This window comes from Tursiops truncatus, chromosome 15 (assembly GCF_011762595.2).
Source record: "Tursiops truncatus isolate mTurTru1 chromosome 15, mTurTru1.mat.Y, whole genome shotgun sequence".
In the NCBI taxonomy this organism is placed as follows: Eukaryota; Metazoa; Chordata; class Mammalia; order Artiodactyla; family Delphinidae; genus Tursiops; species Tursiops truncatus.
The window spans coordinates 71056400-71076861 of NC_047048.1; the positions used below are offsets into that span (position 1 = coordinate 71056400).

The 20462-nt window shown below is 42.8% G+C and overlaps 1 protein-coding gene across 2 annotated transcripts; it reads left to right on the plus strand.

Moving 5' to 3' along the window:
• Positions 1–492: 492 nt before the first annotated feature.
• On the plus strand, positions 493–20363 carry YWHAB (tyrosine 3-monooxygenase/tryptophan 5-monooxygenase activation protein beta). 2 transcript variants are annotated; one of them, XM_019943818.3, is made up of 6 exons: positions 493–670; positions 13390–13692; positions 15856–15979; positions 16826–16989; positions 18011–18106; positions 18405–20363. In XM_019943818.3, the coding sequence occupies exons 2-6, from the start codon at positions 13393–13395 to the stop codon at positions 18459–18461; spliced, it is 741 nt and encodes a 246-aa protein (XP_019799377.1). In that variant the 5' UTR covers positions 493–670; positions 13390–13392; the 3' UTR covers positions 18462–20363. The 2 variants fall into 2 exon arrangements, with proteins under 2 accessions (XP_019799377.1, XP_019799378.1); XM_019943819.3 differs by lacking the exon at positions 493–670 and adding an exon at positions 1004–1150.
• Positions 20364–20462: the final 99 nt, after the last annotated feature.

Below are 20462 nucleotides of genomic sequence, written 5' to 3' on the forward strand. Positions count from 1 at the left end.
TTAGGGATGAGCAAGGTCTGTCCTTCCCTAAATCCAGTATTCCCCAAGTACACAGCAAAAGGGGACTGACTTCAACCTCCGACCTCGTGAAGATTACTTTTTGGGTGGGGTGGGAACCGATGACCTCGGAGACTCTGAGCATGACCCAGGCGAGTTCCAAGCCTAAGGCTCAGGCCCGCCGAACCCCAAACCTCGCCCAGTCTCCCTCGTTCCCACACGTCCCCTTTCTAGATTCCCCCTCAGCTCCGCCTCCACTCCTTCCACCTTCTCTTTCCGCTCCCCGCCCCCATTTCCGTCCCCCTACGCCCGCCTCCTCCTTGCTCCCGGCCCTGACCCCCGCCCTCCCCCGGCCGCAGCATCCCAGCTCTCAGCTCTCCTTCCTCCTCCCTCGGTCGGCGCCCCTCTAGGGCGGCCGGGGCAACCCCGTGCGCCGCTGGCCCAATGAGGAGGCGGTGCAGGGGCGGGGCTCGGGCCAGAGCGGAAGTGGTGACCGGAGCGGAAGTGGAGCCGCCGCCGCCACCACCGCCGCCGCCGCCGATTCCGGAGCCGGGGTAGCTGCTGCCGCCGCCGCCACTGCAGCCGCCGCCGGAGGAGTGGGCTTGGGAAGGAAGCGGTCACCGCTCCTTCGCTCCGCTCGCAAGCGTCTTTGCTCCCCTGCAGTCCTCCCACGGTGAGTGCGGCGCGGTGTCCGCCTGGGGCCCCCGGGGGCCCGAGCCCAAAGCTCCCCCACCACCGGCGGCGGTGGCGACGAGGTTGACCCCGCGGGTGGGCCCTCGGGGCGGCGGCGCGCGGCCTCCTCGGCCCCGTGCGGCCGCTTGCGACGCGGGATCGGCCTCGCCGCGGCCCCTCCCTGTTTCCGGGGCCGGGCCCTTCGTTCTGGGAGAGGCCCGGGCCGCCCTCGCCGCCTGCGTCCCCGCCCGGCGGGCGGGGTGCGGCACCGTACCGGGCTGGAAGGGACATCGAGCCGACCCTCCCTCACTACCCAGCTTCGATCCCCGCGCGACCCCTCCCTGCGCCTTGAGCGGCCAGAACCGACCCTTTCAGCCCTGTCACCCCTGCTCCTCGCTTTCCGGTTTCCACAAATGAAAATGTAACCAAATGCGGGCGAGCTCTCGATCCCCAGTGCCCCTGCTGGACTCCCTCTGGATGGGTAAGGGGTTTAACCTTGGGAGAGAGCAGAGGGAAAACCCCCTCCCACTTTGCAGTAAAGCCATTTCATCATCGTTCGCTGGTTTGGGAGCCTGGCAGGACCCGAGATTCCCTGGGAGGCACAGGGTTGAGGTTTGAATCAAGAAAATGCATTTGTTGGAACTGATTATTGAGTCAGGCGCGATCCCCAGGAAAAAAAATGTCGGAAGCTGAGAATCGGAATATTTTCCCACGGTATTTACCGTCATTTAATGCCAGAGTCTTTTGTGTCCTCGCCGCAAATTCCCCCATACTGTGTGTTAGCACGTTTTTAGGACTGAAATTTTCCTGGTGGCCTCCCTGGTGGTGGTGAAGGGGTGGGAGTGATTAGGTCCCTTTTCTGCACAAGATGAGTACATCTTTGTCTACTGCAAATGGAGAACTCACGTGTAATGGGGTTTTCAAAGGTGGCAGTATTGGTAAGACAGTTCACCAGCCTTTCTGTAAAAATTCCTGTCTCTTGTCCTTGTCGTCACTGCTTTTCCCTTTGGTAAGGCTACACAGCATCAGGTTCTGATTTTGCTTGCCCTGTGTGAGAGACAGAATCTGGCAAGATGTTGTTATGAACATATAAAATCTGGCGGCCACAGGAGCCAAAACAGAAAGATGAAGCACTTGGGAGAATATGAAAAATTTTCTGCATTTCTCACTCTGTCTCAATTGTTCGTATGAAACCACACACATACGCAGTTTATAGAACTAGACACATGGGTACTCAGCTCTTTGCCTTTTCATGTTAGAAATTTATGTGTTAATGATGCTCAGTCATTTCCTTCTTGACTGCTTCTAGGGCACCCCATTTCTTATTTAGGAATATATCAGTTGCCGGAACCCTCGTTTTTCTAGGATCTGTGTCCTTAGCACACATGGTGAGGGTAAAACCTGTCACTTTTATTGGACTCAAGTTAGAATTTTACAGGTGATCTTCACAGTGGAATGCTTATAAACCAGTAGCAACTGCTGAATTATTTCCCAAGCCTCTCCTTTCAATGAGATGAGAAACCATTCACCCATGTTACAGATGAAGTTCTTATGAGAAATGAGATGATCTGACCTAGACCACACACCTGGTTTCCAGGTTGAATCTCCTCTTTCATCAGTAGCAAATATTTACGGCCTATCAGCCCCTGGAGTACAGCTCCTACCCTATAATCTTCTGTACATTTCCCATCATGCCGTGCTTGTGTTACGTTGGAGCCATTTTAGAACCGGAGCTCTGTGGATCAGGGAAGCAGCCTCCACAAAACCAGGCTGAGCACATTCCCCTAATGCTAGTTCTGGAGGCAGAGTCTCCAGAGGTTTGGGCCACTGCAAAAAGTGCATTTTACCCATTTGGCTATGGATATAGAAGCAGAAAGTGCACTGGACTTGGAGTCAGATAAGTTTGATTCCGCTCTTGCCTGCAGCATTTTATAGTAATGTGGTCTTCAGTGTGCTGCTTAATCTCTGGTTCCTGGTTTCTCTGTCTCCAGAGTTGTCAAGAGACCTTTTTACAGACTAAATTGTTAAATATAAGCTTTCGGTTTTGTGTTTTCATCACAGAGTTCACTGTTAAGGGCTTTTTTCCCCCTTGGTTGCATTCTACTTTGTATACATGTTGCTTTCAAAAAATGATACATTTTTCTGGAACAGTTTTGTGTAGAGCATCTTCAGTCTTTCTGAGCCCATTTTCTCATCTGATCAGTGCAAATGGTAATAGTCTTTGATGTATTATTGTGACAAACTCAATAATTAAAATAAGGGTGTGAGATATACCAGATGTTTAATAAATGTTGCTTGACTACGTTCCTGAATATACATATATATATACATAAGACATATGCATATATGCTATAGAGCATAGGCACATACAAAGTCCTTCCATATGATTTATTCATCAACTGATGAGGTAGCATCAAGCTGTAATAATAACAGCTACCATTTGTATGTGCCAAGCTTTGTTCTAAGCACTTTACACATATTAACTGAGCCTTCATAACAGCCAATGATAGGTAAGTACTGCTAGCCCCATTTTACAGTTGAGGAAACTGAGGCACAGAGAAGTTAAATAATTTTCCTGGGGGCATACACACACCCAGCACTGGGTAAGTGCTGGAGCCAGGAATCAAACCCAGGCAGTCTGGCTCTAATGATAGATTTCTACTTGTGGTAGAACAACACATGTATATTCTTCATGTGAATACCATCTAGTAGTTAATTTTTCTTTACCTGTATCTTATTCAAGTAAATGTGTTTGGACAGGAATTTTAGCTATTTTTGGAAATAGATATAGTGTAGTTTCTGGGGGGGCGGTAGTATATTTATTCTGGCATACAGGGAGGATACTGCTGGTGTGCATTAGGAAGCAAGCTTGTGAAAAACCCAGTTTTTCTAGTATTTGCTTCATACTAGGGAGAAGATTCATCAGCTACTTTGTGGCACACTGATTTATCCAATCCTAGGTTCTAGTAGAATTTGGTCAGGACCAAGTATCTATATCTACGTAAGTAGAGAAAGAATTCTAAATTAAAATGTCCTATTATGCTATCCACTATTTCAGTGGCATTAAACTAAGCAGTTTTCCTTAAATGAGGGTACCATAGAGAATGAACTAAAATTTACTTGTAAAGGGAATTTAAGTTCCTAGGTTCCTACATTTTTCTAAGGACAGGTGACCGCAATTCACACTAGCTAGGAGGCAAGAAATTAGTTGTATAATAGCAATTTTTAAGCTTTAAAACCATCTTGGTCTCTACATGAATAGATCCTAGTCTTCTCTGTGTCATTATGGAGAAACTAACAGAGCTGGATTCTGAGGGGATTTTTCTAAAGGGACTACTTAATTTAGGGAGGAAAAATGGATGAAAGTACTTTCTGTTTTGTCATGTGTATGCTAAAAGCCAATCATCTTTCCGCTTTCTCTGCTAAAAGATCTTCTAACATAAGCATAATTATATGTTTCTGATACTTACAATGAGATGAAATTGATTGATGGCCTTCAGATCAAGGCATTTCCAGCAGACTGTAGGTTAGTAAGGTGACTTTAAAATAATCTGGCCAGCCCTCTATTGTGTAAGTTTTTTCCTGTACTGGTTAGTTTATTTCATTGTTTTCCCTAAGAGACCCAACAATAAAAGTTATTTCTGAATGGCCTTGACCAGAGCAGAGATTGGAGGAGACAATAAAGTTGATATGAGCCCCGGCCATTGTTATTGTTTGCCCACAAAGCTCACCTTAAAGCTTGTTTGACAGTCTGATGAGTTTTTGACATATGCTGTTATAAACTAATTTTATTTTGATTTTTAAAGCTAGATAGATTAAGTCTAATTCTCAAACCTGACTGTAATAACTTTGTATGGGTCTTCAAAAAAGTGTTCATTCTCTCTTTTCCTTAAGTAATCATTAAGAATCATATTGATCTTTAGGAGGCGGTGCTGCACAGAGGAAAGAGCGTGTACCAAATATACATGTGTAACAGGTTATTGGGACAATGACACCTGCCCCTTAGGATACTTATGATTAAAGGAGTTGATATAAACCCCTAACTTTTTGCACATTTAGGCAGACCGTAAATGATGGGTATTTTGTTGTTATTTACTAAACCAATAAGCTGGTGTGGCTTTTCGTATAACTAATTGGTTGGACTTTTAAATAGAGGAGTTCAAGGGCTTTTTGAAACTCAGTTTGAACCTAGAGATATAACAATGGGTACCTGAGAAACGATTGGTCAGAGAGCATAGTGTTGTCTCCTGACTGGAGCTGAGATGGCTTTTTTCAAAGAGTAGTCTAAGACAGTTTAAATATAGTCTGTATTTTATAGGTCAGAAGTGGTCTGCTTACCTCTGTCCACATAGGAAATAGCAGCCTTGTTCACTTTAAAAAACTGCATCAGTTGATCAGGTAGTTTCACATTCAGTGTGGCAGGCATTGTGCTACATGTTGGGTGCCCAAAGATAGAAGTTTGGGTTCCTACCTTAAGCTCACAATCCAATGTGGGAGCCAACAAAGACATTTACACTAAATTCTTATCAGTGCTACTTTAGAAATAGGCATATGTAAGTTAACATGTGCCTTCCTTTTAAAAGTCTCAGGGAAAGCCATCTGGATTGAAAAGAAATGAGGTGTGTAGTAAGTGTCCCTTCACTTGCTGACCGTTTGCAGACTTCTGTGTGGAATGTACTGTAGCTGCCATTTTAGTGCTTAAAGTGTGCAGAGACTGTGCTAAATGTTTTGCATCGTGATCTATTTTACTCCTTACAAGAACCCTCTTAGGTAGATTTGCCTATTTTAATGCATGAGAAAACTGAGATGCGCAAGAGATCAGGTAATCTATGGAGTTGGTGTGTAGTACTGGTAAATTGGACTGGGTTCCATTATGTTGGTGGGCCCAAAGCCTTTGAACTTATTCACAAGGTTGACCAATTGGATTATCCTTATGAATCAGAATTAGCATATTTTAATTTTTTATTCTGTTCCATTGATCACTTCAAGCCAAGAGGTCAATTTATTGTCATGTCTGCTATTGATTCACATTGTATGAGCTTGGGCATATCACTTCACACCTCCATTGTTTCAGGTTTAATTCTGGCTAATTGGACATAATTAACAATGATATTCAACAATTGATATGAAAGAAGGAAGGGATTTTGAAGCAGAAGTGATGTTTCCCTCCACAATTCAGTGTTGGCAGGATATCAGAGCTATTGCCTTTGTATTTTAGACATGCTGTGTTTCATTTTCTAACAAAGAGCCTGCAAGCATGTGAATAGAATTAAATTTATTAAAGGACTCTGAATTTTGTGTGTAGAATGGCACACAGACCCGTTTTTAGAGCGGTGTTTTTCACTGAGTATTAAAATTCTTTGAGAGCCAGGAGTACTTCATTTTTTCGTGGTAACACCCACTAGACACCTGGCCCCACTGACTCTCTCAGTCCCTCCCACAGTAGTTTGGCATCTGCTTTTCCTTCAGCAGAGTAACTCCAGGACTGTAACTTTGACTTGACGGTGCTGTGTCTGGGGCGGTCTGTCCGTGAATGCTCTTCAGGATTTACTGTCAGTTCCTTACCCCGTGGAACTTTTTAGCCTAGATTTTTCTATTTTTAATATCTTTATTGGAGTACAATTGCTTTACAATGGTGTGTTAGTTCCTGCTTTATAACACAGTGAATCAGTTATACATATACATATGTTCCCATATCTCTTCCCTCTTGTGTCTCCCTCCCTCCCACCCTTAGCCTAGATTTTTAAGGTGCTCCTGTCAGTTTCCTCTCTCCAGATTCTTAACTCTTCTCAGTTCCTCATCTACTTTGGCCTGTGATTTCTTTTTCATCTAAAAAAAATACATGCACTTTATTCATACATCTGTATTTCCTGTCCCTTCCTGGAGCCCCCATTTTCTGTCCTACACAGAACCCCTCCAACCCATAAAACCAGTCAGGACCTAGCCCCTTTGAAACTAAACCTCCTCCTTTGAATTCTACCTGGTTGCTTCTTCAAGGGGAAGCTTTATAATCTTTAAGTATGTCTGCCCTCCCTTCTCATGTTCCTACCCTGAGAGTTTCAGCTCTCTGAGGGGAGGACCGTGCTATTCTGAACTCCAAACGAGAGTTCTTGGAAATACTGGTAGTTTTTTCATTTGCAGTTATTTCAACACACATTAAATTATATACATTGTATTTTTGTGATGTAGCTTAAGAGTGAGAATATATGCCTATTTATTAAGCCTTTACTTTGACCAGTACTGTCTAGGCATTTTATGTATATCATCTTATTTGATAGCTATTAATGTTTCCTTTTAACATTTGAGGAAACTGAGATTTGGAGACATTATTTTAAAAATTACCTAATTTCTCTTTAGAAGCCCAGATTTGTTGTATGTAGGGCTTTCCTAAAAACAGGTCCCAGTCATATGGGTTTCATGTCGGAGCTTCAGTAATCCTGACACCTGATAATGGAATCCTCGTTTTAAATTTCTAGCAAATTATTAAACTCAATTAAAGCTCAGTATTTTAGAATTGAGCATGTTCTTTTCCTTGAAAACAAAACATAGCAGAAAGTTAATACTTCTCAAGGCCACATTTCCTAAGGTCCTTTGCAGTGCTTTTTTAAATATGGATTAGCAGTGGATAGTCATTTTTATTTTAATTTTTGTCCCTTCTTATCCTTGGATATCTCCTTCTGGCCACTGGGAAATGACCTCTCAGGATTCTGTCCTGGGCTAGAAAAATATCCCTCAAGCAAAGGGTTGAGATAGAGGGGCTAGGTTGGTTCATATATACTTTTGTTTCAGCATTCACTGTCTGACTTAGGGTTTCATTTACTTGAGGTAAATCCTGTTATTTCATGGGCAGCTTTAGAATTATTCCTCATAACATTCTTTAGGGGATATTTTACAAAAATGGAAGGCTGTTGTGCAGCTCCCGCCACTCCATACCTCTGTAACAGATCTTTCTAAGACATTAAATCCCTTCTTTTGACGGCCATGTAATCTTGTGCCAGCTGTGTCTTTTCAGCCACTCCGCTGTTGGATATTTAGACGGTTTCCCATTCTCCACTAAGCAGTTGCCGGTTTAATCAGCAAATGCTCCCCAGTCCTCTGAAGTGCTGCCTGCAGTGACTGAGAGATAGACGCCCGTGCTTGAGAGCATGTCAGCATCTTCCTGATCTGGGAAATCTCTTGGTCTACCGCAGGGTTAGACCTCTTGTGGCCTCTCATACATTTGTCCCCTCTGGTATTTTGACTCTGTACCGTTAGTGCCAAGCCTGATGAGGAGACTGTAGCCTTTTAAGGCTTTTTAGGAGCAAATGAAGGCCCTCTTGCCAGTGTTTTTCTTGGTGGGTCCTCAGTTCAAAAGTCTCAGGAGAAAAGTAGGCCCTGATTATAAACCATCACTACTTGGCACCTCTTAATGAAATCAGGAACTAATGAATGAAAGTGTTACAGTTGGGACTTCCCTGGTGGCGCCATGGTTAAGAATCAGCCTGCCAATGTAGGGGACACAGGTTCGAGCCCTGGTCCGAGAAGATCCCACATGCCGCGGAGCAGCTAAGCCTGTGCGACACAACTTCTGAGCCTGCGTGCCTAGAGCCTGCGAGCCACAACTGCTGAAGCCCGCGCGCCTAGAGCCCGTGCTCCGTAACGAGAAGCCACTGCAATGAGAAGCCCGCGCACCGCAATGAAGAGTAGCCCCCGCTCGCTGCAACTAGAGAAAGCCCGCGCAGCAAGGAAGACCCAGTGCAGCCAAAAATAAATAAATAAATTTATAAAAGAAAGTGTTACAGTTAACAAGTGTGTCCATTCTTTAGGACGTTGAGGGGTGGAGTCTTATCAGGAATATTACATCGTAACATATTCGCTTCCTGTACAAGATTAGACTTGTTTTTCCTTCTCATGGGTTGTCTTCTTTTTTTCTTAATTCCAAGCTCACATTTATGGGCTAAAACAGTGATGTGTAGGTACTATGAGAGGAATAACAGTACTTCCAATTTGTTGTGCACTATGCACTTTTTAAAAAAGATTTCCACATTTATCATCCTTTGATTCCCTGCACCTCATCTTCAGAGCACCTCTCCTGAGGTAGCTGCTGTTGCCTCCACTTCAGAGGTTGGAAGACTGAGATCGACCGAGCTCACACGGCTGTGTAGTGGCAGCCTCTGCGCTTACACACAGGCCTCTTGCCACACCACATACAGGTAGCCTCCCAGTAATGACCTGCTGAAAAAATTCACAGATACTTACTTGAGTATTAGTTTTATACTTGGCAAAGTTTTAGGCATTAGATGAGAAATGAATGTGAAGCTTTCCTTTGGGGACATAACATGTAACACTGTTTGTAAGTGGTATACCACTCATTACTTGGACCATAGAACATATAGAACAGAGGCCTAGAGAAGCCTGGACTGTGTAAGAGGCTACGAGTGTGTTTGGATTCGTGGGCAGGGTAGATCAGTGGGGGCTGGGATATTCAAGGAAGGCTTTCTAGCCCTAGACGGATGGATAGAGTTTACATAGGCAGGGAGTAAACGGGGGGCTTTCTAGATGAAGGGAACTACTGAAGTAATTTCAGACAGGTTTAAGCATGATGATTAAGGGTATTCAGTGATGTCCAGCCTGCAAGAAAGGTACATGTTGGAGAACAGTGGATGCGAAAGCCTAATACATACAGAGGAGCCGAATTATGAAGGACTTGGCAAGCCAGGTAAGAGTTTAGATTGGGTGGAGTAGCCAAAAGAGAGTCATCCGAAGTTGCTGAGTAAGAGTCTGGGTATGACTAAGGGTAATTTTGAAATCAGATGCAGAGATACATGGAGTGAGGTACGGATGTAATAAGGACGTAATGTGCTTGTGAAGAATAGGTGCTTTGAATTATTTGAGAAGAGACAGAACTCTACCAAATTTGTAGCTTTAGGATCTGCTCGCTCATTCAGCGAGAATTTGTTCATGCCAGTTCTGTGCGAGGTGCTGCGGAGGGTGTGCCCTAAAGGAGTTGATGGTGTGGGAAGGGGCGTATGCGATACAGACAGATAATTGTAGTGCTGAAGAAAAGTGCTGAGACATTAAGAGAAGTATAGATGCAGTGCTCTGTGAGAATATTTTCAGCTCAGAGCAGTGCTGTCCAATAGACACAGGATGTGAGTCCCACGTAATTTAAAATTATCTGGTAACTGCATTTTAAAAATGGGGGGAAAGGATGAAATCAATTTTCGTAATTAAAAAAATTTAACTCCAGGGATTTTCCTGGCGGTCCAGTCGTTGGGATGCGGCGCTTTCACCGCATGGCCCAGGTTTGATCCCTGGTTGGAGAGCTAGAATCCCGCAAGCTGCGCAGTGTGGGCCCCCCCCCCGACAAAAAAATTAACTCCGTATATCCGAGACGTTTCTGTTTTAACATGTGGCCGGTGGCTGTCTGATTAGACAGCTTAGGTTAAGCGGCCTAAGAAAGGTTTCATAGAGGGGATGCTATCTGAGCCGTGCTCTGAAGAATTTTATATGCAGAATAAACGGGAAAGGACATTCCAGGCAGAGGGATGGCTTGGTGAGCACAGACACAGAGACGGAGAAGCACGTGTAAGAAAACCATTTTGAGAGAAGCCTGGGGAGATAGCTTGGAAAACCTTCACTGACGGGGGAGGAAATCTGACTCTCCTGTCAGTAGTAGGGACTGTAAAGGATTTTGAGCAGGACGTGACTTGATCAGAACTTTAAAATGGGTCTGAGAGCAGATGTGAAGGTTAAAGGTAACGAGAGGCTGAAAGCAGTGGGACTAGGGAAAGATGATGGATGGGAGGTTTATTAGGGATGTAGAAATAGGAACAATTTCATTTCTCCCTTGTCTGCTGCCTTCCTCCAAACGCTGCGTGTTGTGTAACCCATTTCCTGTTGAAATTGGTCTAGCTGCTTCAAAATCCATGTTATATAAGTCAAAAGTTATGTAAGCAGTAGGCATCAGGACATTTAGCTATGGATTCTGTTTGTTGGGAGTCGTTGGGGGTGTGTGTGTGTGTAAAGTTTTCTAAATAGATGACTGCATTCTTTAAGGCATGCGTTCAGTTTTACCATATCATCACGGTTCTCAGTCTCCAAGAGCTTTTGCAGTGATCCCAAAGAAGCCCGAAATAGTTGGCCCCAAACGAGAAAGGCCACATTTTATTTTGAGAAATAGGGCGTGTACATTTGGGAGTTCCCAAGGAGTCGTCAGGATTCTTGGGAGAGAGATGATTTAACTTTTAATGTTTGGGAAGAGAAGTCGAGGGGTTGAGGGGACCTTAGTTGAGGGGCCTGGTAGAGCCAAAGAGTTTCATGGCATCCCTTAGGCAGTGCTAATTGCATTTCTCTATTACTCTTTTGTAATACTGCAGGGATAGCTTAGCGTTGAATTGGCTTTGACCAGGACTTTTATTAATTGGAATCTTTCCTGGGTAGAGTTGCACAGGTGCTGTTTCTGTACTTTGGAGTGGGCCACTAGGTGACTTCTAACTCTGAATTAGTCTGCAAACTGGAAAACTTCTGAAGTTCGTTGAAAGTTGGCTTCCCTCTGCCTCTCACTTTTAGGGATCATAAAGTAGGGTTGTTTAAAGATGGAGATAGTATCCTGATCAGAAAGATGTTACGATTGAGAAAGTTAGACGAATGGAGGAAGTATATAATTTTAAGAGGATGAATAGTGTATTTGCGATGGACTTTGTATTAGAGTAGGACCAGGTTGTGTTGTGTGTGGTAACTAGCAGCCCCCACATCTCAGTGGCTTCACGTTGCACGTCCAGTGCGGGCCTGCAGGGGTCTCTGTACTGCATGGTCACTCACGGACTCAGGCTACAGAAACTGCTGTTTTGTGACAGCACCATCTAGATCGCATGGCTGCTGTGAGAGAAGAGGGCCTCACGTGGTTTTTTGCAGTTTCAACACCTGGAAGTAGCGTCATTTATGCTTATGTTTCATTGGACAGAACTAGCTGTATGACCCCTCCGAAGTGCAGAAGGGTTGCTGGGAAATGTAGGAGAGTGGATGGATTATTATCTCTGTTGTAGTCTCCTTCTGGTGATGTGGGTGAAGTCAGACGGATCAAGGTGAGATCTGCTTCAGAGTGTAAGGTTAGAATCAGCGAGCCTTACATAGGACACAGCTCTGAATATGATTTAGATAATAAGTTGTGGGAAGAAAACTCGCAGTTCTGAACTAGAGAACCAACTCTTTCTGAATTGTCTAGATTTAGGGTGTATCTTAAAATCGTCCTCCATCTAATAAAACTTTTCTTTTTTTTAAACTTTTTTTTGTGGTAGGGTCCTGTCTGTAGAATTTCTCCCTTGAAAATACAGAAATGACTTGAGGCAAAGCCACAGTCTTTTTTTTTTTTTCCCCACAGTCTTAAATTGTGATACAATGTATAAAGTGATAAGAGAATTTGTTTTAAAAATATTGATATTCTTACCACTCTTTAAAGTAGTATTTTATCTTTTTACACCTTAAGATATTAGTGTACTTTTACACTGTGGCACAGGTGGATGTACAATTGAAATTCAAACCAACAGTACATAAAACTAACTCTTATTGGTTAATAAATAATTTTTTAGCTACGTGTTATCCAAAAATTATTGCACTCTATTATGGTGATTATTATAGTGGGGAATTGACTAAGATGAGGTGAGTTATTTAAGAGGTATTCACTGATTGGTGTATAGAGGGTTTGATAAAATGATAAAGTGCAATCACTAAGACTTTTGTCTATTTCAGGAAAACTTGTGCAAACTCAATTATGGTTTGCATTTCTGTTGCTGTGCATCTTGGTGAATACACCCATATCTTCTGCAACCTGTACCACGTACAGAGTTAGTGCTTGATATTTGTATATAACGTCTAGACTTTTCACAGTGCCTTCACATAGATGAGGTCATTTGCGCCTCACAGTGGCCCTTGGAGAGTTGGGAATATTCTTATTCTCCAGTTAGGAAACGGAAGCTCTCGGAGGCAGAGTGATTTGACCAAGGTCATGCCACTTGTAAGTAGCAGAGCTGGTGCTGGGTAGAGCCAAATCTGCCTGCCTCAAGTCTATGCTCTCGTGGACAGTGTGTCCTTGTAACAAATTTAGTGCGCTGCAGAAGATGTGATAAAAATGGCTCCTGTTTTTTAGGTACCTGCTGCTTCATGGGCACTGCCAAATATAACACTGAAAGTCATACCTTTTGCTTTAACATTGATTGAAACAGTCGTCCCACTTCAGGTGTTTTTCCACATACTATGGGGAAAAACAGCAAAACCAGATAATTCTTGAAAGAAGAAAAGGACATATATTCAACATAAGATTCTAAAGAATTAAGCTGTCTCTGTGCTTTGAGGAGGCAGATTAGGAAAGTGGAAGAAAACAACTCGAGAGACAGACTTGAGTTTGAGTTCTGGCTCTCTACCACCTCCTAGCCCTGGGCACACCACTTGCCTCCTCTGAACCTCCATGTCTTCACCTCATAGGAGGGGGCAGGATTGTTGTGAACATATCTGCCCTGTAGGACTGTTGGGAAAATTGATCAAAATAGTAAAAAAGACGATAGCAAAGTACCTAACCCTGCAGGCGTTCATGCTCGATATTACTGAGGGCATTTGGAAGTAGATGCTTCCCATTTAGGTATGTTTCCTTCCAGATGGGTTGGAAGAAGATTCATGCGTGCATTTCCTGGACCCCGAAGCCTGACATTCGTTTTCTCTCTCTTTCTCTTGCTCTTGTTCTAGGGAATGACCATGGATAAAAGTGAGCTGGTACAGAAAGCCAAACTCGCCGAGCAGGCGGAGCGCTACGATGACATGGCTGCGGCCATGAAGGCAGTCACAGAGCAGGGGCACGAGCTCTCCAACGAGGAGAGAAACCTGCTGTCTGTTGCCTACAAGAATGTGGTCGGTGCCCGTCGTTCTTCCTGGCGTGTCATCTCCAGCATCGAACAGAAAACAGAGAGGAATGAGAAGAAGCAGCAGATGGGCAAAGAGTATCGTGAGAAGATCGAGGCAGAGCTGCAGGACATCTGCAACGATGTTCTGGTAAGAGGCCGGTGTTCCTGTTCTAAACAACGATTTCTAATAGTATTCATTTCATGTACGAATGCGAACTCTCAAACAGCTCATGAGAGAAAGGTGTCTGAATACACTGGGAAGCTGCAAACCATTTGCAGCTAAGTTTTAAGCATACGATGTGATTTTTTTCTTACCTCTTACCTGATCAGAGGTTGCTCGTCTCTTATGGAGTATTTTCCTCTCCCTTCCAAAGACCTCTGAAAAACAGGTACATTTGGTCAGCATCCCTCCATCTTTTCTTTAGAAGTTGAGGCCAGAGAGGCAGGATTTTTGATAGATGCAGCCACAGAGAGGCCATTCTCTGTATTAGTCTGATGGCAGTGCCATCTCCAGTAGGGGAGAGAGGAGCAGAAAGCCGACCTGCCTTTTAGCCCCTCCCCAGTCCCTGCACAGCGTGGAGTCCAGTTTTTGTCTGAAAGGTAGCCGTGTCCATCAGTTCGGGCCTGCATTCCGAAGGCAGATCAGAAGTGGTTTGGGGTTTCTCCTCTCTGGTGTTTTATATAAGCCTTAGTCAGACGACTGATTCCTAACTGCTTTCCCTTGAGCCACAATCTGGGGTTGGATGGGAGGGGTGCATATCCTAGAGCAAATCATGATCATATTGTCTTTCCCTCACATCCTGAGCCCACTGGGAACTTTCTTTTTCTTCCAGGTGAAATCAGGTAAAAATGAACAGTGAGGGCTGCTTTGAAGGGAAAAGGAATTCACACTTGTGGATCTACCTCCTCCCCTGCTGGCTGCCTCTCCGAGTTACTGCCCTTGACACCTTTCTTTTGAAAACCAGTACAAAGCTTGTCAGCCTCCAGGCAGTACTCATCCCTAACCCATAAGGAGTTACACCCTGTCTGTCTGCAAGGAATATTAAAACGACTACTGCCCCCTGCATCTTCTCACTTTGATTGATTAAATCCCCTTACAACTAAGCTTTTGCATTGAGCTGCTCTTTTTGTTAGAGTCGTGGTGTAAGAGTGTCATGGCTAAATTTGTTGCCTGTTGGTAATTTGGGGGTTTGTTAACGGTGCACTAATTCCTGAATGTTAGGTACATCTGGTATTCAGATGAAGTATGGCATGCATTCCAAAGGCAAGAAAGTTCCCTAATTCCTGAACTGTAGACCAGCTTTTATGAGCATCTGAAAGAATGTGAAGAAAAGCATGGTACTTACTGCCTCTTAACCAGTTTTTCAGGATGCCACATTCTAAAACAACTCTTCGAAAATATTGCTCTGTATACGAAGCTTGGACTCCTTCAGAACTGCTTTTGTTGTAAGCATAAATGTTTAAAGGAATTTATTATTAATAATAGTATTAGCTACTTTTGGAGTGCTTACTGCGTGCCAGGCAGCGTGTTAAGCACTTTGTGAACACTGGCTCATTTATCCTCATAAGTACGCTGGGAGGTGGCTAATGCTTCCCTGTGTGTAGCTGAAGAAACTGAGGCTCAGGGCGATTAGGTCATTTGTCCAGGGTCATACAGATAGTAAGCAGCAGAGGAGGGATTTCTACCCAGGTCCGATCAATTCGAAACTTAGTTCTTGGCAGGTTTGCCCTATTATCACGTTTTTTTCTCCCAAAATGGAAAGTTTTTTTATTTCTCTAATTACAGAATTAATACAAGTTCATGTTTTTTTAAAAAAAAGCACAGGGCAGAAGAGTATAAATAAGAAAATAAAAAATCACTTCTAATTCTACCACCTAGAGAACCATTATTAACATCTTGATAAATATTCTTCCAGACTTTTCCCTTAGGTATTTCCGTGCATGTACACATACCTATTTTAATATTAAAATAGGAGTCACATGGTTTTTATTATCTGCTTCCTCCCCGACCCCCCACCCCCGACTTCTTTTGGAGAACCTTTCCAAATGCCTGTGTAGCATTCCATTGTGTGGCTATACTTTAATCAACCCCTTATGGACGGTCAAAGTGATTTTTAATAGACAAATACTGGCATCTGTTATGACCTGGGCTAAAAACTATTTAAACCCTTTGGATGAAAATTATGATTTTTTTCAATCTTCCAAAAAATTTATTTAGAAGTGGTAGTGTGTATCTTGAATCTCAAACATAGTTTTAACATCTTGTAAGTAATATTTCCAGATTCTTAACAGAATGTGAATCACTTTTTAGGAGCTGTTGGACAAATACCTTATTCCCAATGCTACACAACCAGAAAGTAAGGTGTTCTACTTGAAAATGAAAGGCGATTATTTTAGATATCTTTCTGAGGTGGCATCTGGAGACAATAAACAAAGTAAGTAACTTTTTTTTTTTTTTAAGAAATTTGACCAATAATGGAGCCAGTCTTCATAATAATTTGAAGTTTTTGCTTTGTTTGTAGTCAGAATTTAAAGGACCACAGCATTGTGCTGACCAGTGTTAAACAGGGTCATGGGAGTTGACAAATGTATCTAAGGGGCACGTATGGGGGGCATTAAAAGTGTGGTGCAGTAGTGCATTTAAAGAGGTCTTTATTTTAAGGATTATTTGGTAGCTCTCTTTTAGAGATGAAACTTCAAAATGTTTGGTAGAACGAAACCATCATAGTAAATAGAGATGCATTTCTCTTGTCATATACATGCATTAGTGTAATGGTGACAATTATAACTATGCCTTATTAAGTGCCTCCTGTGTGTCTCATTTATCCCTCACACAACGCTAGGAGTGTAGGTGGGAGTCTGTCCTTTTTTTCTGATAAGGAAACCAAGGCTCACAGAGGTTTTCACTTAGTCCAGACCACACACTTAATGAATAAGAGTTGGGGATTCCAGCTTTGAGTCTGACTCTGAAGTCCATGATTTTTCCATCAGAGCTCATTGTTTTCCATGTTCTATCTTGTTCAGGGTTATTTCTGTATTTCCTAACTGCTTTTGTAGACTTTGTCATCATGGTCTTTGTTTTTCCTCAAAGCATTTAATATGGTACTTGGATTAGAGTACACATTTAACAAAGGATTGTTAATCGAATGGTAGAGACACTGACCCTCGTTTGATAGCGCATGTGCTCCAGCCCAGTTTGGTAAAATAATTTCATAGTGGATCCAGCATATGATGCAATCTGTGAAAGACCCAACATTTCATATTTTTTATCTTTCTTATAGCCACTGTGTCAAACTCCCAGCAGGCTTACCAGGAAGCATTTGAAATTAGTAAGAAAGAAATGCAGCCTACACACCCAATTCGACTGGGCCTGGCGCTTAACTTCTCCGTCTTTTACTATGAGATTCTAAACTCTCCTGAAAAGGCTTGCAGCCTGGCAAAAACGGTGAGAAAGACCCTCTGTGGTTTCTCTTTTTTTTTTTTTGGCAGAATTTTTTTTTTAATTTAAATTTATTTATTTTTTATTGGGGTATAGTTGTTTTACATTGTTGTGCCCTCTGTGGTTTCTGATCATAGTAAAACTGCTTGTGCTTTTTGGTACCTTTTTTTAATTACCTGAACATAACTCATTTTCTTGGACTTTTGTGAAGATTTTTCTGGGGGTGGAGTATATATCTTTTATGGAATAAATACACACCTATTGCTGCTTGACTTTTCAGTGCCTTCTGCTGATTTTTGTTTGTGTTGTTTGATTACTCTTTTGGGGCTGGGGGTGGTTGTGGACAATCCAGGGAGAAGGTAATTTGTTGTTTTTGTCACGCTTTGGACTGTAGGCCTCCACTGCATTGTACATTGTCATCCTTGTACCAAGATTGGAGGTTATGGCTTGTAAAGGAAGGAAATCATATCTTGTTTTCTTTGTTAACTGAATTACCTCCTGTCTTCTTTTGGTAACCCAGCTGCCTTTTCTACATATTTTTGTAGTCTTTCAATATGCACACTCTTTTAAAATTTTTTAGTTGGTAAAAATGTGTGAAATGAATGCTCAAAGTTCCATTGCTTAATTGAATCAGATTTAGTGGTGTGAACTTCTGTTCTCCATTTATCCCTTGTATCCAGACCTATTGAGTTTCAGCTTAAAGAAAAAGGGCGGATTACTAGAAACGTCTTTGGTAATTGCAAAATCATGTGAGTTTGCTTAGAATGAGTGTGCTGGGTTAACAGTAATACCTGTTGACTTAATAGGTAAAGGTCATATCTAGGAATTTTTGTCATTTTTGGTGGACGCTTGGTAAACCAGCATCATGTGTTTGCTGACATAACTAGCAAACAAGGTAACAATGACCTAGGTTCCCCCAAAGTACTGTACAGAAAGAGAAATGATAGTCACTTGTTAGCAGAAAAACATTGGGCTAAACTAGTTCCAAGGAACCTGTGACTTCTTTGCTGAAGGCTCTTTGTTTTAGGCATTTGATGAAGCGATTGCTGAATTGGACACACTGAATGAAGAGTCTTACAAAGACAGCACCCTGATCATGCAGTTGCTTAGGGACAATCTCACTGTAAGTACTGCTGATTCCATGAGTGCTTCTGGAGGGCTTATAGCTTATTCCCATTCCTCTACCTCGTAATTCACTCTTGCCTAAGACTCAAGAGGGGATTTGTACCCTGTAAGTGTAGTTAAGTTTTTTAATTGGTTATAAGTGCCTACTGAAGTTTTGACCTTTGCCATCACTGTCTGCAGTAATATAGGAAGAATTTTAAACAGTTGAATGAGATGAGATGATACACACTGGGCCACCTCCCTGAGGAAGCTTTTAGTAGCCCTACTTTGTTTATAGCTCTGTTTTTCTTTTGCAGCTGTGGACGTCGGAAAACCAGGGAGATGAAGGAGATGCTGGGGAGGGAGAGAACTAATGTCTGTTGTGCTTTGTGATCTCTTCAGTGTCACTCTGTACCCTCCACGTATATCCCTTTGTGCGATAAAAAAAAAAAAAAAGAATCGTACGTCGACTTTCAGTTTTTCACAGCCTCAGCCTAGCAAAAATGGTCCATGGGATAAGCAGCTGGTATTTGTATCTAAAACTCAGATTGGTCACATAAATGCCACGGCATTCTGAAGTTTTGATTTTGATGAACATTGACAGGATTACTGTGTGTTTAATTTTTAAAAAAACTGAACACTGTGATTATGGGGTTTTGTAATTTAGCAGAACTCTTACTGGTAGAAAACAAAATAGACCTGAATTATGTGTAACTTTTTGGAAAGTTTAATTCAATTCAAAACAGTCAGTGAAACACAGTTCCATTGTAAAGTTGTACAGAAAGTTATAGAGATTATATTGTGACACTGGGACTTGGAGTGAGACACCTCTAGTTTGGCATTCGAGTTTCATGGTAATTCACAGTGATTCTGCCTGTTCTGTTCAGGGCTTGTAGACACTTGACCCGTTGGGGCTGTTGCCACTCAAAGGTTCATGACTGCGGATGGCCACAGTGTCTTCCTCTGAGGACAGTCGAAGCCAGAAATTAACATTCTTGGTGGCAGATACCTGGCTTAGGACACCATGCAGAGGTCCAGTGCTCACAGGCCACACGTGATTCCAGCCCCTTTCCTACAGCAGCATGTTACTGATTGGCAACTTGTGCTTCCATAGTGGAATCTGTTTTCCCTGTAACCACGAGCTCAAGAAGGAAAAAAAAAAAGCCGTGTATCTTATGAATGGCCTTATCTGTTTCCTGGGTAACATCTTTAAGAATAATGTTCTGCAGAGATTGCCTTTCACTTGAGGAGTAGTAGTCAGTCTTTAGGTTCTTCCTGGCTCGGGGCTTTAAAATTTTGAAATCTAAACATTCTTTCCCACTGTCCTTTTTGACTATTGACTTTGGTTTTCTCTTCTCTCTCTCAATTTCTGTCCTTCAGCTTCCTTACATTGTTTTCTTTGTGCATTCTCTTTCTCTTTGCCTTTTGCTCACTGTTTAGTACTAGATGAGCAGGGACAGGGGACCTGGAGGGGGTGAGGGATGTTGATGAGCACTTCGGTGAGCCAGCCTTGCTTCAGAGAGTTGAAAAGAGCTTCCCGCATCTCAGCTCTGTCTTCTTCCAGTTCTCAGAACGGTGGTTGCTCTTCAGTCACACCAAGATCTGACTCAAAAAAGTATTTTTAACTATCCATGGTTTCTCCTTACATTGCAGCCAGCCCTGATGATGCTTGTTAGCACCTGTCACCAGCTCTCCCAAGTGTACCCATCCTGTCAAGTTCACAGACACGTTTCAACAAGACCCTGTAATGCAGGGAAGTTGCATGAACATTGCGATGGGGAGAGTTGGGAATAGCCAGGCCTACCAGTCTCACAGTATCCCCCCCCTCCCCTGAACATTCCCCATAGCCGTAGTGTCCATCTGTTTGTCCATCTGCTGAAATGAGAAACATTCATGCACTGATTTCAAACAAACCAAAAGGAAAAAAAAGAAAAAAAAATCCCTCTCCTTTCTAGCTGAACAAAAATGTGCAGTTAATACTTGGCGCTTGAAAACGCAGTAGTGAATGTGGAACGAGCCTGTCTGTATATCTGGTAGCTCTCTCTTGCTTTGTTTTTCCTCACCAGTATTCTGCCTCACGTTTGCTTCTGTGATGGTTATATTGCCTAGCAAGCACACCTGTGGTTGTGAAAATAGTATAGCAAAAAAGAAAAAACCCCGGTTATTGATGTACTCGATTTGTGTATGTCTTTTAAACAGTTCTAGTTTCCACCTTACACGGAATAATCAGGAAAAGTGTAAAAACTCAAAAGTGAAATAAAAAATTTTATCAGTTAGTTGGCCTGTGCATTGATGTGTGGCGCCGCCTGTATCACCACCAGAACTAGCTAACTGTTCGGATCACACTTACTTAGGGCTCTGCTCCTTAAAAGGAG